Raw genomic sequence first — 19490 nt, 5'->3', positions numbered from 1 at the left:
ATCCCGTATGATGAACGGGTATTTACGTAATAAATAAACAAAGATAAAAAATTTAATAAAAAGGAATTTCGGAAAACGAGTTAAATCTGTAGCAGCTAGTAAAAAAATAAAGTTCAAACGATATCCTTTAATGGGTATAAAAGGCACACTGTAAAAATTTCAGGAACAAATTAGGACAAAAAGTACCTGCATTAAGGGTGCCGGTACTTATTTTACCTTAAAATCCATTTTTATGAACATGATACGGAGCAAAAATTTGATATATCGTATTTTTACAGAAATAATAACCGTAAAATCACGGAATAATGAAATGAATATTAATGTGAAAATTACGGTACATTATTTTACGATAAAAACGGATTTTACGGTAAAATAAATTTTACGGATGATGCACCCAAAGTGCTGATACTTCATACCGTAATTTGATCCGAAATTTTTTATATTGCATGTTTACTATGATTTCGAACGACCAGCCCGGAGTCTAGACGCTTTTAAGAAACCTATCAGATAAACATTTTTCATTGTCAATATCCTCTCTCATGGACATATTATACAGTAAAAATTTATTAAGAGACAATCACGTTTTTAGCGCGACAAAAATTAAAGAATGGAAAAAAATAGAGCTTGTAAATTGTTCAAAAAGGATGTCGCATATCCTGGAAGCGTATATAGGGCGAACTACGTCAGAGGGCGATAGCCAATTAGCTCAGTGTTTAAGACGAAAAATTACGTCATTGCCACACGTTTCCAGGGAAGTTAACTATGACAGTTAAAATGACGCTATAAAATCTCAGTTTATTTGTCGCAAATCTTTCCTTTTTGCGGCCAAAGGGGGTTATTTTCTAATCGTGTTTAGTTATTTAATAATGACCCCAATTCGTAGTTGGGGGAAAAAACGTCAGTGCGATGATAATTACGGTGGTATAACACTTGTAAAAAGTGGTTCATCTTTTGCGTTTAGTTTATAAGACAACGATGTTTTAGATCGTGTGTTTGCATAGTTATTGTTAAAACTAAATTCGAATTTTCAAGACTTTTTTTATTATTCTGGTTGAACTGTATAAAGTATTTAATTAGCTTTCGCTTTTTCGAAAAATACAAGTTTCGCTTCAATTTAATTTAAGAATATTTTTTGTGATTTTAGACCCCTACCAATTGACTACAAAAGTAAGAAAATTGCGACTTTTCACAATTTTATTTACTTTATTTTTTTTCTTTTGGAAATAAAAAAAAAATGTAAATTTAATGTTTATAAAGATTAGTGTCAAGCATTGTTCATAAAAAAAGCAAAAGAAAGCACAAATCAAAATTTATTTTTATTTTTGAAATGATCACACTCTAGGAGTGAATGGATGTTTTTTTTTTTTTTTTTTTTTTTTTTTTTTTTTTTTTTTTTTTTTTTTGGCAAATACACTATGTTCAGTCGAAGTTAAGCTGGATCGAAATTTTTTTTAAATTTCAAACATTCTACAAAATATAAAAAAATAGTATTTTGTTAAGCTTTAATATAATAATATTGCAAGTTTTCTTAAACTATGTTATTGTAAATTTACACAAAATTATCGCGTTTAGATAATTGAATCCCCAGAAATCATCTAATTTAAAAGAAATTTACACATATGTTATATGCAATCTTTTAAAAGGCCAGCATTTTATAAAATATTAAGACATTTTGCAGAATGTCTGATGTATTTCCTACTTGACCTTTTGGTAAAGAGTCTAGTTATTGGCATTCCATAAAAAGTATGGTTTTCGATATTACGCCGAATTTTTGAACTATGACTGCAACGTTTACAACAGTTTATCAAATTCCATTTACTCATTGAAAAAACATATGATTAATTTTTAATCAATGTTTTATTAAATATTACATAATCCCCATACTAAATAAACTTTTTTCTTGGTTAAATTCGGAAATAACAAACTAAATTTAAAAAAAAAAAAAGTTGCCAGAAAAATTCAATACATTCTTTTTTGTAAAATTTTGTGCGAGTTTTCATCCAAGAAGTTTTAAGACATTTAAATAAATATGTGTTATGAAAATTATCTGGAATTCTTGCCAACAGAGTGCAGCAATATGAAGGACTTAATATTGTCTTTTAACAATAAAACTAAGTGTACAACGCAATAATATTTTTAAATCAATAAAATTCTGTTTTGCAGTTCAACTAATAACAAAAATTCACTGAGTAAATATTCAGATATCCCATTTATGTTTCTCAGAATTGAAAGAAGAAGAAGAAAAAAAATTAAATTGAAACATTTTTAATTTATTAAAACTATTTTACCATTATAGATTCCAAAACTAATACAATATATGAAATGAAATTAATTCTAAAGAAGGATGATGTAAATGCTTTTTGCAGGTGCAACTCATCAGAATCAGATAAAGTTGTTTACATCCAAAAACTTGCCTATGTGTGCAGCGAAATAAGAAATTGGCAAAATGCCAAGACCCTTGCTGCGCGCTACTCGATCCAAAGATGGTGAAGGTATTGGAACAAAACTGCTCTTCGTAGGAGAATTTATTTTCGTTAAATTTTATTGTTAGCGTACCCACGCACAGAGAAAATTTTCTACTTTACTTCATTTTTTTAAATTCAGACTAGTGTTTACTAAATACAGTATTAAAGCAATATCATACAATATCATAAATAACAAAAAACTTCGCTTAAATATCCGATTTCGAATGATATGTTTGCCTAAGCTATTCGCTATAACTATGTAAAACAGTTATTAAAAATAATGCTGCCAAATATATGATTATTATCTTTGGTAAAATCTTAATAGTTTTTATTTATCTGTATTCGCACATTTTTAATTATTTTTTTTATCAATGAATTTTTCAGCAGCACAATCATGGACGATACAATTAACTAAATACATATATTAAATAAATGTGTTTCTACAAGTTTCTAATGAAATATACATTATAACTTAAAGGAAACTAACGGCTTCATTTTAAAAATTCCGGTACCTGAAACAATAATTATAATGATGTGACTATGTTTTGAAAACAGTTCAATCACATTTTGTTACAAAACAAAAGAAAATTAAAAATTTAGAAAATTTATTATTTATAGAATCGTTTGATGAAGATTAAAAATCTGTTCCAATAAAACAAAATACAGTGTAACACTTTTGACGTTATGAACTAAAGAAACTGCAATTTTAAATTTTTTTCTGTAGGTTTACTTTTTAAATGAAATGTTTATACATAATCGCCACGCGATGCGATTTCCTGAGCATTTTATTTTTTTAAAAATTTAATTTTTAAAAGAATCTCATTGAGTAATATGAATAGTAAATAATAAAACGATTTTTTTAATCATTTTGTTTTTAGTTTTTTTTAACGAGACAATTATTATTTTATTATTTTTTTCTTAACGAGACAATATCATTTTGTTTTTCATTTAACGAACAGCATGCTTTGTAAAAGGTATCATCTCACGCAAGTACAGTAATACATCATTAATTATCAAAAAGGAGAATAACGATTTAAATTTTTTCAGTGCAAACAAAAACGGTTTAATTTATAGAGAAATATATGAACCTTTTTTTAATAATATGAACTTTTTTCTACCATTAATATTTTATTAACTTTAATCATCTTGGTTACTTTAATTAAAAAAAAATTAAAACAATTATTAAGATAAAATCCTTCGAGTTTCTAATTGTACTAAAAACTGTCACGATAGTAAATTGCTTTTTTCTTCTTTCTTGATTGTGAGATAGAGATAGAATTTAACAAATAGTAAAATATAATCAGAGGACAGTAATATTTATGGCCATTATGGTTTTTGTTAAATTTCAACTTAAACGAATTAATCTAAGAACTAATCAATAAATAATTAGTTACAAAATTGAACGAATCGTTACGTTAGTTTTAAATTGCAAAGCTGCTTAAACAAATTTGAAATTATTTTTTCTTGGCTGATGTAGCTTTGCGTTGCAAAATAACTTCCCTAAAACAACCATGACAATAAATAACAAATATGAAAAAAGAAAAACAATTTAAAACTTGTCTAGCCACGGAAATGCAGACACTCGGGAGCAATTTTAAACTATCAACCGCTGCGGACAAACAACTTGAAAACATTGAACCATTTTTCAGTTTACGTTCTTTAACAGTAGTTATTCCTCCTTATCTCTGCACAAGTGGGTGGATTGAATAAAGTTAAAAAAGTGTGGAGAATGCGGAAGTTGAAAATAATTCGAGTTTATTTTTCATTCGGTTTCGCCATCCTTAAAAGAATGATCACGTTATTTATTTTCTTTTGAATTGCACGTCTTTTTTTCTTATTTTTTGCCATGGAAACAGGCAGACGATATCTAAGTATTGACACATGGCTGTGACGTAGCTTTTATTCTGTACGACTGGCATAATTCTTTTTATCGCTTTTATGATTAAATTTACTTCCCGACGGGTGGCATCAAGCAGGGACACGTCCTTGGCTTGTATTTTCTGTTTCTTTCCAAGCATATCTGTTTTCTCAACAGCTTTGAAACGTCAGCGGAGAATATTCATAAAATGATATTTTATTCAACCAGTAACCGTCAAATTATTTATGTACAAGCGTTGCGACTACAGCTATTTTCCTGACTCCATGGTAAATTAAGATTCAAACTAGATGAAGAATTTCGACAAATATTTTGTTTGGAGAGCAGCAACATTTAATTTTAATACTTAAATTACAAAATATGGACAAAAAATATTAAAAATTACTTAAGAATTCAATTTTAATTCATGCATTTCTTTGTGTGGAAATAAATAATAAAATGAAATTTATGAATGTAATAAACTGAATTTCAAATAAATTTCAAGTTTCCCTATTAAATTTTATCCTAGTAAAATAAAAGTCCCAATATAATTTTTACATATATCATTTACATTAATCATAATGTATTAAGCCGGAATACATTATAATATCTTACATTAATTTATCCGGTTAATTTTTATATGACTAGTTCTATACAATACATTTTATTTTAATCAATGATTAAAACATATTTTAATATTTAACATGTTAGAAATTAGCAAAAAATCAATCAGAATTACACTTTATTGAATTAATTTAAATGTAATTTAAAAGTTATTTCTGCATATCTTTTTTACTCAGCAAAATATTTCATGCGTAAAAACCTTTAAATAAATCAATTATGATATTAATTTTGAAACTTTATAATTGTCATAATTTTGTATAAAAAATATTTTAATTTTTTTAAATTTAAATTGATAACATAACTTAATGGTGCAGTTTATGATTATTATTGTGAAAGCCCATCGTTGTATCAGATGGTATAAAAACATACATAAAATTCTTTAATTATAAAAAAGTACTATGAGATATTGTAAATTGGTTATTTCAATAAAATATTTTATCAGTTGAAATCAGTAAACAGCTAATAATGTTTCTAAATTTCAATTTGTTATTTTTCTATACTTTAATTGATGACATTAACTCAAGGGAGTTCTTTTTGGTTGTTTTGCCCGTGAAGGTATCCAAACGGTGGACCAGTTGCGAAGCTTTCTAAGTTGCAATCCAGGTAAATTAATTCTTGCTTGACGCAAAAAGAAATCTTTATGACATTTGTGAAGTTTTTTAACCAAATAACTATTAAATCGAATTTATTCATAAAAAAAATCTAATTTTCACGGATATTAAATATTTTTAGGAATAAAAAAGATTATGAAGCCAACAGGCAACACCTGAGTGCCTTTATATATTAATTTCAAAGATTTAATATTTAAGCCATTAAAACAAGTGAGTTTATTTCAATAGTAATCATTCAACACATTATTTAAAAGTCTATTTTATAATAAGTTTTACGTTTAGTTGAATTTAAATAATAATTCGACTGATATTGATTTGTAAAAATCATTACACAACCTGTCAGGCATTTGTTAACAAGTGAAAAACTTTCAAACTAATCTTAAAAAATTAATTTTTGCATGTTTTAAAAAATACTTGATTTACGCTAGCATTTATAAATTAAGAAATCATATTTTAGAATGATGTTTATCAAAAAACAACAATTTACCAAATTATATAATATAAATTGCTTTTAAAGTTCATGATGCTATGCTCTAATAAATGTATCATATTATTTTAATCAAATAATCTAAATTATTTTATATAAATTCGTAATTACAGTATATACAAATAAAGAAGATTCAAATTTGATTTTAAATCAATCACTCCATTTTTTGTGGTAATTTTTGGAAGCGAGTTTATTCTGATCTTAAAAATAATATATAAGTTTAACAAATGTTAGAAGAACGTTATTTTAAAGTTGAGAAAATAATAAACCAATAATAAGTTTGAAATTAATATTTTTAGAGTAAAAAGTTGTAAAAATAATTTTGAGCGCACGTGAATTAAACAGCTTGTTGCAGAAATATTAGTATACAAACTCATTTATATTAAAGGTTTTAAATTCGAAACCCTTTCGAAAGAGTATTTATACTGTTTATTTAAAAAAAAATCATAAACTATAACAAACGGCAATAAAAAAGTTCGTTATTTTAATGGAATATTTTTAAGTTTATCTCTTTAGTTGGTTATTTGCATTATCTCTTATTCAAGAAAACTAACACTAAAAATTAATTTATTTTTTCTAACATACTTGTTATTTATGATTACTAGATCATTATCGATCATTATAACACATTTTAGTTATGTATAATAACCAGTTATTTTTAATAAATCGAATCCTCACACTAATATATGCATAAAATTATACTAATATAAGCATAATTTTGTATTATACAAAATAAAAATTCAAATAATTAGTTATTCATCGCGCGATTATACTAAAAAACGAATTAAGTTTTGGAATTATAACGAAACAAGTATAATTTTATATAGATGACATAAGATATACTCGAGGCAATATATTTCACTTTATTTTTCAGCAAAAAAAAAGGAAGAAAAAAAAAAACAATTTGCAGATGACACATCTGAATCGCTAATATCAAATAGTTCGGTAATTAAAAATATATATACCAAGAACTGAACGAAAAAATAACAAATTCAAGCTTTATCGAAGGGGCGTGGCTAGTAAACAAACATCCACTTTTATCGCAAACGATTATCACGCGTTTCCTAGAAAGCTAAAAGCAACAAATGCACGTTGACATCGTTTTCTTTAACCAAAAAACAACGACCGTAATTTAAATTCGCGAAAAATGAATAAAATAACTACAAAATTAAAAAAAAAAAATAATAATAATAATAATTACCCGTTATGAGTTTTTGCTCCACAACTATATCCTCACAACTACTAGTTTCGGTGGTAGATCCGCTCTTATCCGATAGGTCATCATCCCTTCGAATTTTTTTCCAGGAATACTGACCACAGTCCAATGGCATTTCTGCCACGAAATCAAAGTTCCATTTTTGCTTATTTTTTTCATACTGTTGTAGTGTCTCTTTCTCGAGATGAGTCCGCAGTTCTTCGGGATCGGGTATCCCAAACAAACATCTTTTTACTGACCGTACTGGCCATCGGGCATTTGTCCTGGGGGTGGGGCCTGATAGGGCCCCCACAGCAGTAACATCACCCATGTTTCAAAACATCAGAGACAAAACTGAGATAAGGACCGCACCGCACAGAAATCACCATCAAAATGATGCTTTCGAGAGCCGTGCAGCTTAGATGAACGATCTCTCTCTCGTAAACACGCGGAGTAAAGGGGGACGCGGGGAGAGATTCTTTTTTTATTATTCCTTTTACATCTCTCCAGCTTTCTACTTCTTTTTTTTTTAGCTTTTTTTTCTTCTCTCATTTGCTCAGCGTGTTGTTCTATGCTGCAGCTCGCTTTTTTTTGTTGTTTTGTTTGAAGCTGATTTTCTCTTTTTGTGGTTTGTTATGAAGGGTTGCTGTATGCAGGTAGTTACGTCACATACTCCGGGAAGTTTGGCGATATTATTAGACTTTGATTCCTAACTTGGCTAGATTTGTAGTTCTTAAAAACTGAAATAACTTTTCTTTTCACAATTGATTACATGAACCTTTTACTGAATATATAATTGATGTAACATTCCAAGTACATTGTTTCTTAGGTTGATCATTAAAGCACCATCAATACTTTTTTTTTACAATAATAAGCATTAAAATAAATCTAAAATGAGTACAATACAATAACTTTGATTTAAACTTTCAATAGACTGAATTTTGTAGAAATGTTTTAGATAAACATTAAATATAAAATGTTATATTTACTTATTTATTTTATTATTATTGAAGTGATAACGTATCTATTAAATGTAGATGCAATAATGAATAAATGAAAAAAATTTGCTTATTTGGACTACTGTCAAACATTGCTTTTAAAGAGTTTATTTTTTTGCACTCATTTTTAAGAAGATTATAGAATTATTTTGAATCTTATGGGGAACGAACGAAAAAAAGAAAACTGCTATTATTTTTAAAAATATGACACTATTTTTCAGTTTTATGTTTTTTTTTTTTTTTCCAAAACAAAAGCTTTTGCGAATTTATTTAATAATTTCTTAAGTCTATGCACAGTGCAAAAAAAATTTCATATCAAATTGCGGTTAAAAATACCGGTACTCAAGGTGCCAGTACTTTTTACCATAAAATTTTACGGAACAAAAAACTGATATACCGTAACTTTTATACTGTAATATTTACTGTAAAATCACTGAGTCACTGTAATTAGTCAAATGTTACTATAAAAATTGCATTAACAAATTTTATGGTAGAAATGGATTTTATAGAGGCTGCACAAAGGATGCCGTAATTTGATCTGGAATTTTTTACTGCGTGTGGGACATTAAACACTTAAGAGCTTTTATACAGAATTCTTAAGTCCATGAATCTTGAATTACATTAATTGACATAGTATAACTTTTTGCCAGTTAAATGAATTTTATTAGCTATTTTTTATTAAACATTTTGCTCTGATTTCAAAAAAATAAATTTTTTTCTTTCGAATTTAATACTAAATCAAAAATTTTATACTTTGTATAAATATGAAATTCATTTTAATTAATATTTTTACAATAGTATTGCATATTTTATTCAAATCAAATTGCCATTTTTAAATATTTTTTATTGTATTTTTCTTCAGGACCAGCAGTAAGGCCAGGCAATAGGGTTTATTTAGATTTCATTTTCCTTCATAAAAACTTCCTTTTTTTTTTAAAGAAAAAAAGTCCAAATGCGAAATTTTCAGAAACAAAAGTCCAAATGCGAGATTTTCAGAAAAAAAAGTCCAAATACGAGATTTTCAGAAAAAAAAGTCCAAATGCGAGATTTTCAGAAAAAAAAAGTCCAAATGCGAACCTAAAAAATTTATTTTTAAGGACATGTTATATCTCAGAGCTTTAAAATTTTGAAGGAGTTAAGGAAATAGTTCTTCATATTTAGATTGCGATTGCTAAGAAATTCGGAGGGTTTTCGCAAGAAATAAACAAACATTAATTTCATTTTTTATCTTTTTAATAAATATATAAATAAAAAAAATCTAAGCCAACTGAACAATATTTGTTGTTATATTAGATTTCAGCATACATGATAAACCACTACATTTATCTTTTAAATAAACTCTTTTTCAACTGGTGTTTTCGAGAAAACGTTTATACATGGAGAAAAAAAGTATGATCAAAACTATCAGAATATGGTAAAATTTACCGTGTTTTTGGCTCTATGGGAACATCAAAAGTTCAGTAATTTTTACCGAAGTGCTTTGTTAATGATTTTTAAAAAATTTATAATTAAATATAGTTTAATGATAGGTGATGAAATGTGGTAACATTTGATAATTCTATTATGAAACCTTAAGGCATGGTATAAAAACCATTTATTTTGGTTAAATTTACTTTTCAGTTTCCTATTTTCTTTACTAAATTTATGTGTGGTAATAAGAACTATAATTTTAAAAACCAGAAATTCAAGTAAACCATATCTATTTTAACGGTAAAATTACCGACTGAATGGTTTAAATACCGTATATTTTTGTTTTTATTACCAGGATTATATCTATATTATGAATATAGGGAAAACATGGAAAATCATAAAGATTAATGAAAAGAGAAGAATAGAAATTATTAAAATAAAATAAAATAAAGTTATTAAAAAAAATATATGTTAAAAAGGCCGAAAACAAAACAAAAAAAATGAAAAGATATAATCTTTTCATCAGCTCACACGATTATATCCGCAAATTGGAGTGCTTTCTACAATTGTATCAATCTAGTCAAAGCAAAATATATCAATACATTAGTGTGAGGAGCACTCAAAAAAATCGTAATAATATAAAATAAAATTTAAATAGTAACAATAATTTAAAGTATTTTGCAAAAGTTTGAAATATAGAACACATATATGAATTTAAATGTTTCAAAATTCATTCTATTCTTAAACAAAGTAGGATTTAATTTTAATTTTCAAATTTCGCGAAGTGAGATAAAATCGCAAACTTTTAAGATTGTAAAATTAAATAGCAAGACTGTAGATAAGATCGTAAAATTAAATTGGTGAAAAGTATACGCAGCTACAGTGTTCAGATGAAACATTATGTGTTTTTAAAAATGTTCAAAAAATTTCAAAACAAAAGATATTAAATGCTTAATCTCTTGACTAGTTATTATGAGTCAGTGTTTTTTTTTCTCGTAGAACAAAAGGATTACCCTGGGGAACATTTTTTTTTTTGTTTTCTCTTGCATGAGATTTTTTTAAAACATGTTTTTAGATACTTTAGCATCGTTGATTTTAAATTTGCGATCGGTTTATCTCTCAAAGCGCCAGTTTTTTTTAAAAATGGAATTTAAAATTTTTTTTTGTCGAAATGTAACAGTTTGAATACCACATTATTTACGGCTATTTGACTGTTTTGTTCGAATATTTTAAAATAACAATTAAATAAATTGTTATTTAACCATTTTTTTGCGAGAAATTTCTAACAGTGTACAACTCTAAAGTAGGTATATAGTACTGCTATATCCTTACTGAGTGCAAGAAAAAAGAAATTAAAGTTATATTTTGAGACTAACTTTAGAAGCTTTAAATCATTTTGGATTAAATATTACTGACTCTAAAAATTGATGCAACAATCTTTTCATATGTGTGTGATTTATATATTTTTTTCCACTTTTTTTTCTTCTTGATTTATGTTTTCACTGTATGGATTAGAACTTGAAAGGCTTCCTTCCCTGGTGGCAAGAATTTCTATCTAAATTCTAAAAGGGGCCACAGGGTGTCCATGACGTTTACAGAGATTGCTCCCCGGTTTGATTAATACGTTTAGTCACACTATTTTACCTGGGTACTTAATTTCCGTAACTTCTGAACTTCATTATTTGGAACTATTTTTTAGTTGTTTATGTATTTGTTCCATCTACATCAAAATTTCGTAATCTGATGTTGAGTATATATAGCTTTTTTACCAAATATTATGGATTTCTTAAAACATTTTTTGGGATGATATTATTTAAAAATAATAAGTCTTAATTTGCATAGAATTTGTAAGTTATTTTGTCCAGCATACCGTTCAAATTTGTTGCATACTTAATATTGTACTTTAATGAAATATTATTGCATTTCTTAAACTATATTGCACGATACAAATATTCACCTTGGTTGCAAACATGCTTCAATTTAAGATTTTTAGCAACACATTAAGGTCTCATCAAATTTGTTTCTGAATGTGGTTAATCAATTAACTAATTTCTGCGTGAAAACAGAATTACTATAAATGATTTTTTTTAATAAATTATTTGTATCAAATAAGCTATTATCTGATTCGATTCGTCATTTTAACACTGATTCATATCAGATGCTCATTGATTGAAAAATAATTTCAATATATTAATGAATTAAAATCAAAAGGTTAGGCTGATTCATTAATCAGTTTATTCAAATAATTGTTCAGAATTCGCACTTATTCAAATCAAAATGACTTAATATTACTGTTTAATAACATTAATTGTAAACAAAACCGATTATATTTGGACTATTTATCATTCTAAGTTTGCTAACGCTTAACCTTTTGATGCAGATGGTATACCGATGTCCCTTTTATATATGTATATTTTTTTTTGACCCTCTGACTAAACACAAAAATATATTTTGGTATTTTTTATTTATAAGAAACAGTCTAATAGTTACTAAAAAAAATCTGTTAGATTATTGGGGTTAAATTTGTACTAAAACCCAAAAGAAGTAGATTGAAATTTTTTTTCCATTCATATTCAAAAATTTATCAATAATTAATTTTGTTACTTAAAGAAATTTTAATGATGAAAAACTGTTTCTCTTAGTTCTAAATAACTGCAAACAAGTGCAAATTTGAAAAATTATTGTTTGAAAGTTAGCCGTGTTTGTAAGATTATACCTTCAACGCAGAAAAATGCACTGGTGTCTCACGCTGTTTTTCATAATCATAAATTATTAAAATTCTAGAATAATAATTTTAACTTATTTTGACCTAAATTAATTTAAAATAATGAAAATGTATAAAAATTATGTTTAACAAAAATTTTGCGTGAAAGGATTAATAGTCTAATACAGGCATGTTGGATTTCCCAGGCTGTATTTTGACCATTATCAAAATTATTATTAGTTTATTATTATTATTCGCTTATTTTGTTAAAAACAAATATATAATAATAAAAATGCATAAATATATAAATTCAGAAAAAATACATAATGCAAAAATACTATAACATATTAATAAATGCATCCTTATTTAACTATTTTATTTATTTCATTTCTAGTTTTCAATATTTTATGTTTTGTAACTAGTTGCATTGTTAATTAAAACAAATTTTTATTTTAATAAAATTTGGTTTTTTATTATATTTTTTGTACAATAAATTATATTCTTAGCTTCTTAACTCCTTTTATTTAAAACTCACAAAATGTTACAATTGGTTATTTTTTGCTACATCCACTAATTTTTATTAAAATCTGTTTTGATGAATATTTGTCTTAAAACATATAATTTCCTTAGTTCTTTCGTATAATTTTTGTTTTGGAAAGTTTTAATATACTTATTGTATTTGGTGTTTATCGTTTAATGTTTTCAATTAAAAAAAATCGTAACTGTTAATCGTAAATAATTTTTGCACTTATTTATTTCACTTTTTATATAAAGTTCTTTTAAATAGGATTATTTAATTATTCGTTTTAGCAATGATTTAATTTAATGAAATTTTTATATACACATATTGTTTAATAACACATTATTTATGCACTGTTTTACTCCTTTATTATGTTTTGTAAAACGTCAACTGATTCTATGTTAAATCTTCGAAATGTGTCATTTATTGTAGCATTGGTTCATTTCATTCGAATTGTATTTTTATGTACACGTGATTAATAACACGTTGTTTATATAGGATTGTACATGATTATTTTCATCGATTTTGTCGAAATTTTTGAATTGTTACATTTAGTATAACATTATTTCATTTTATTGAAATTCTATTTACATAAAAATTTCTCTAATAACACATTGTTTGCATAGGATTATACATGACTACTTCTATCTATTTTGTCGAAATTTTTGAAATGTTACATTTAGTATAACATTACTTCATTTTATTGAAATTCTATTTATATAAGAATTTATCTCATAACACATTGTTTGCATAGGATTATACATGACTACTTCTATCTATTTTGTCGAAATTTTTGAAATGTTACATTTAGTATAACATTACTTCATTTTATTGAAATTCTATTTATATGAGAATTTATCTCATAACACATTGTTTGCATAGGATTATACATGACTACTTCTATCTATTTTGTCGAAATTTTTGAAATGTTACATTTAGTATAACATTACTTCATTTTATTGAAATTCTATTTATATGAATATTTGTCTTATGATACATTGTTTGTATGGTGTTTTATATAACCATTTTTATTTTATCCAAATTTCAAAAGAATACATTACAAAATTAACTTATTTAATTAGAATTTTGTTTTTATGAATATTTGTATTTCAGCATTTAACTTTTATTTTACTATAGTTAGATTAGTTTATTTTCATTAGAGCTTTCGAAATGTTTAATTTGGTTATCGTCTGCCAATTCTAATTTACTCTATTGTAATTTAGTTGGCATTACCTTGTAATTAGTTAGAATTACCTTCATTTATTCATGTTAAAAATTTTAAAATGTTATAACTAAATTAACTAGTCCATTTTATTCGAACTTCAATTTTATAAACATTTTTATTACGTCAAGTCATTTTTGTAATCTTTTATTTTTTTAAAAATTTATTTGTATTAAAACTTTCAAAATCTGACACCGAGAAAAAAAATATGGTCAAAATTATCAGAATATGGTAAAATTTACCGTGTTTCTGGCTCTATAGAAACACCCAAAAGCTCGGTAATTTTAACCAAAGCGCTTTGGTAATGATTTTGGTAAAATTTATAATAAAATATTGTTTTTTAATGTGTGATAAAATTTGGAAAATGTGGTAAAATTTGGTAATTTTATTATGATACTTAGAACAAAGCTTAAAAACAATTTATTCGGTACCATTTACTTTTCAGTTACGCATTTTTTACTAAATGTATGGTAATACGAACTATAAGACCGAAAATCAGAATCTCCGGTAAACCGTTACGAAATGAGTGGGGAAAAAAACTAAATTAATGGTTTAAATACCGTACATTTTAGTTTTGTGAACCAAAATTACTCTTTTTTAAATTTTTTTTTTACCAGAAATGTCATTATTACACGGTGCGGTAATTTTACCGGAATTTCTTTTCTCCGTGCACAATTTAGTTGCTTATTGTAATATTAGTATTGAAACTCAAGGATATTTTTTTGTGTGACGAATTATTGTATACTTACTGTAATTTAATTGTATAATTAAATAAATAAATAAAATAAATAAGAAATAACAATTGTTATTAGTTGTTGATTTAGCTGGTAATTTCAGTTATTTTTTTTTATAAGAAATAACTTATACTGTTTTTTTACTTTTTTTTCCATACATATTTTAATCTTCATTGTCGAAACATTGCATTTGGCTATTAAATTTTGCGTTTGTTTAGTTTGATAAAATTCTATTAGTTACTAACATCTTCATCTTGATACATTTTATAGGCTTTTTTCAGTTGTATTTATTTGTTCGCTACAAAAATTTAAACATTTTATCACAACTAACTACACGTTCACATTTTAGTTACTGCATGTTAAACTTGAAACACTTAATATTCTTTCACGAATCTTTATTTGTTCATTACAAAAATTTAAATATTTTATTCCAACTAAAGAATTTTCATTAAATTTACTTACTATATGTACACATTTTAGTTACTACACGCTCATCTTAAAACATTTTATCTGCCTTTTTCAGGAATCTTTACGTGTTCATTACAAAAATTTAAATATTTCATTCCAACTAAGGAATTTTAATTAAATTTAGTTACTATATGTACACATTTTAGTTACTACATATTCATCTTAAAACATTTTATCTGATTTTTTCAGGAATTTTTATTTGTTTATTACAAAAATTTAAATATTTTATTCCAACTAAAGAATTTTAATTAAATATACTTACTATATGTACACATTTTAGTTACTACATGTTCATCTTAAAACATTTTATCTGCTTTTTCAGGAATCCTTATTTGTTCATTACAGAAATGTAAATATTTTATTCCAACTAAATAATTTTAATTAAATTTACTATTATTATTAAAAGGCTAGATATACTATTTTTTAACTTATTTTGATGTAAATTAATACAAAATACTGAAAAAAAATATGAAAATTAGGTTTATTAAAAATTTTGCGTCAAAGGGTTGAAGGAAGCTTTCTATTAAAAGGAAATTAATGAAAAATATTTATTCTTACTGTGCTAATGTTGTTTTTATCAGTGATGATAATAAATAAAAATCTAGTGTTGTTGGAAACAGCTTATTGTCGTACAAAGTAACCTCTTTATAATGGAAAAAAAATCCATTTTTCAATTGAAAATATCCTTTTTAAAGCGTAAATCATTTTTTTACTATATTAAGCAAACAAACTAGTGCTAAAAGTAGTATTTTTTCATCATACATTTCTCAACATACAGGGTGTTTATAAAGTCCCGGGCCCATGCTGATGTTTAATAACTCATAAAATAATGAAGATGGATTAAAATTAATAACATAAATGGTTAGATAGACTCAAATAGTTTCATGACCCTTGTCAATGAACTTCCACGTGTGCCCCCTTCGTCGCACGGAGAATATCAAGTCGATAGTCAATTTCACGCCAGGTAGCGGCAAGCATGTCGGCATCCACAGAGGCTATTGCGGTTGTAATTCTGGCTTTTAGGTCATCAATGTTCGACACGATCCTCCTGTAAACATTGTCCTTTATAAATCCCCAAAGAAAAAAGTCCAGCGGCGTTATATCAGGTGATCTGGGTGGCCAAGGAATTGGACCTCCTCGCCCAATCCATCTTCCTGGAAAATGGTCATTCAAAGAACTACGAACGTTGATATCCCAATGAGGTGGTGCACCATCTTGTTGCAAAAAGACATGTGGTTGAAGCTCTTCTAGTTGTGGAAATACGAAGTTTTCCAACATGTCTAAGTATACGACTGATGAGACCGTCTTTTCGTTTCTATGAACCACCAGAAAATCTGTACTTTCTCTTGTGGTGTATGCATTCTCCTTAATATCCGCTCGAATAAAACATCACATAGAAAAGTACTACATAGAACAAACACATCAAAAGTAAGCATAACATTGCAATAGTTGATAAAAACAAAAGAGAGAAAAATGCAATTAATAAGCAGACGATATTTAGAAAAGTACAGATATTGAGACTGGAAAATGAAATTATCTGAAATTAACCACACGCGCAGACGATATTTACAAAAGTAAAGATATTCAAACCTGAAAAGGAAAATATATGAGTTATTCCATCAATAAATGTTTGTTTATATCTTCATTATTTTATGAGTTATTAAACATCAAAATGTGTCCAGGAATTTATAAACACCCTGTATATTGTTTATTATATGTATGAAGAGTTGTTTTGAAATATTTTTTTTTCCTTCAGAATTTAGAAATTTCAATTTTATTGTTGTAGTTGAAACAGCAAAATTGAAATTTTGCTGTTTCAATTACATACAGAAAATATTTTTCTTCGGAATTAAATGAAGCTTCAAGCAAACGGGAGCATGCTGAGAACTTAATGAGAGAGAGAAAGTTAAAAACATTGGCTCTCAGTTGGCGATAAATAGTGAACAACAACCCTTTGAACATTCCCATCTCCAGAGGAATGACCCATGGGCTGGTTCGTATAACGAAAAACATTTTAAAGAGTTTCAGCTTTGGAATCTTACGCTTTTGTTTTATTTGTTTCCTTACTACTAGAATACTACACACTGTATCGTGACTTTTTTATTGTGGCTTTTTTTTCTTCTCTTGATGTTCTTTTTTTTTTTGTTCTTAGATAAGTTAATGACATTGTGACACGGACATGAATTTTCCCGCCAAATTGTGTTTATTCCGTTTTGAATTTCGCTTTCTCTTTCAGTTTCTTACTTTTTTTTTTTCCTTCTTATTTTTTTTTTCTTCTTCTAAAATAAAGTGGCTATTTTTTGATTTAAAAGACGGGAATAAATATATATGATGTTCGTTTTTTTCCCTGAAAAGTTATTAAATTGGTTTATGACTGAAATTTTTTTGCAATGAAAACAGGATGTTCTTTCTTTCTGTTTTTTTTAAGGCAATGACTTTTTTTTAATGCCTTCATTTTTTTAATAAGATTTTTAGTTTATAAGTAAAATTTGTTCCAAAAGTATGTATAAGTAGTAAACATGCTTTTGTTTTGGAAAAGTAAGGCATGCCTTTTTTAATAATAATAATAAAAAGTATTTTACTACAATTCATTGTAGATCTTCAAAATTGGAAGATTTATCTATTCGAAATATCAAGTAGGCTTTGCTTAATAATTTTTTTTATTTATCTAAATTATATATAACTGTGGAGGTAATTAATTAATGAACTGTTAAGAAACTAATGAAATTTTTTCACGTTGGCTACACAGAACTGGAAACTGAAATATCACGTGATTGAGTATACATATAAGCAAGAAAAAGAAATAAATAAAAAAATTTCTTAAAAAAGCATCCACTAAACGAAAATATCTACTAAAGCAAACAATCACAACTTCTTATTTAGCGCAAATTATTTTTATTTAGACTTGCCTTTTTAATTACCATTAATGAAGCTTTAATCCTTTTCTTTCTAAGGCGAGATTTTTAAATTTATTAATCAATTTAATTGAATTTCTTTAAACTTAATTCTTAAATTTACAATTGTGTATCTAAGTTTTCAAAATAGCCCATTTATATGCTATTTATATTGAATTACTATGTTTAAATTCTAAACAATATTTTTAATAAGTTTTCTCCCTCATTTTCTTATCTCTTTCTTTGGTACTTATACATTTTACGAGAGAAATGTCGGTACAATTCCGTTTCGGAAGCCGGTAAAAGAAATCGCCAAATTATTCTTGACGGTAATGATGCTTAATTAATTATTAAAACGAATTCTACTTGTAATATGGTAGTAAGTACCTAATCATACGAATACAGGTACTGTGGTAATAGGTTTCTTAAGGCTAACCGAAATGAAATTGTATGGAAATGTATATAAATCAAAGGTTTCACAGGATGTATATGATGTATATTTTTAGAACTTCATTTTCAAAAACGTACCAGTTTATAAAAAAAACAAGACTAAAGTACACAAGTATGGAATAAGTGAGCTTAGTAAGCTTGAATTACGAAACAATCGAAAAGGAATGTAAAAGTAGTTCTGGGGGCTAGGCTTCTTAATTACATAAAACACAAATAAGTATTTATATTGTCATTTAACTCATAAATTTGTTTTTCAGGTTAGAAAAAAAAGAAAAACTAAGAACTGAAATATCAAGCCAGTGAGCATTTGGCGAAAGGAGTGTGCTTGGAGTGGATCGTCCCAGACATATAATATATGTATTTTTAAAAATTTATGTAGATTTCTTATATTTTTAAAATTCTAGTTGCTTATTTTTTTATAATCTTTATTAAAATATTTCTTCATAAAGATCTTCAATTTTCTTACATATGAAATTTGATCCTTATCAATCGCATTCCCTACCAAAGATACAAATGTATATCGTTCTTTACTTTGGCATTAGGATGCGACAAAGAATAAAAGAGCTATGTAAGTTTTAAAAAATAAATAAATAAAATAATACAGAAAGAATTTGAAGTAATCTACTAATTATAGCAAGTTTAATTGAATGTAGTAAAAAGAGCAAAAAAAGTTAATTGAGAAAATTCGTATAATTGTTTTTCCTACTACACACACCTTGACTTGCATAACAAAACTATATGGCAGAAAAACTATTTTTTCTCCAATTGTAACACCGAACAAAAGTTATTAAAAGAAAAAATCCAGCGTTTTGGCGAATTAGTTCGTTGCCATCGGAACAAGCCGAAGTATTTT

The 19490-nt window shown here is 26.2% G+C and overlaps 1 protein-coding gene across 2 annotated transcripts in view; it reads right to left on the bottom strand.

Moving 5' to 3' along the window:
- The window catches only part of LOC107450961 (cyclin-dependent kinase inhibitor 1-like), a 29101-nt gene extending 21188 nt beyond the window's left edge, over positions 1-7913 (bottom strand). For both annotated transcript variants that reach the window (XM_071184514.1, XM_071184515.1), the window contains exon 1: positions 7244-7913. In XM_071184514.1, coding sequence (XP_071040615.1) covers positions 7244-7568 — 325 coding nt within the window. In that variant the 5' untranslated portion in view covers positions 7569-7913. The remainder of the gene's footprint in view (positions 1-7243) is intronic.
- Between the last annotated feature and the right edge of the window lie 11577 nt (positions 7914-19490).

The sequence above is a fragment of the Parasteatoda tepidariorum genome, chromosome 8 (assembly GCF_043381705.1).
Source record: "Parasteatoda tepidariorum isolate YZ-2023 chromosome 8, CAS_Ptep_4.0, whole genome shotgun sequence".
Classification (NCBI taxonomy): Eukaryota; Metazoa; Arthropoda; class Arachnida; order Araneae; family Theridiidae; genus Parasteatoda; species Parasteatoda tepidariorum.
Note: the sequence above shows the minus strand (reverse complement) of the source record. Positions and strands in the feature narration are given on the sequence as shown.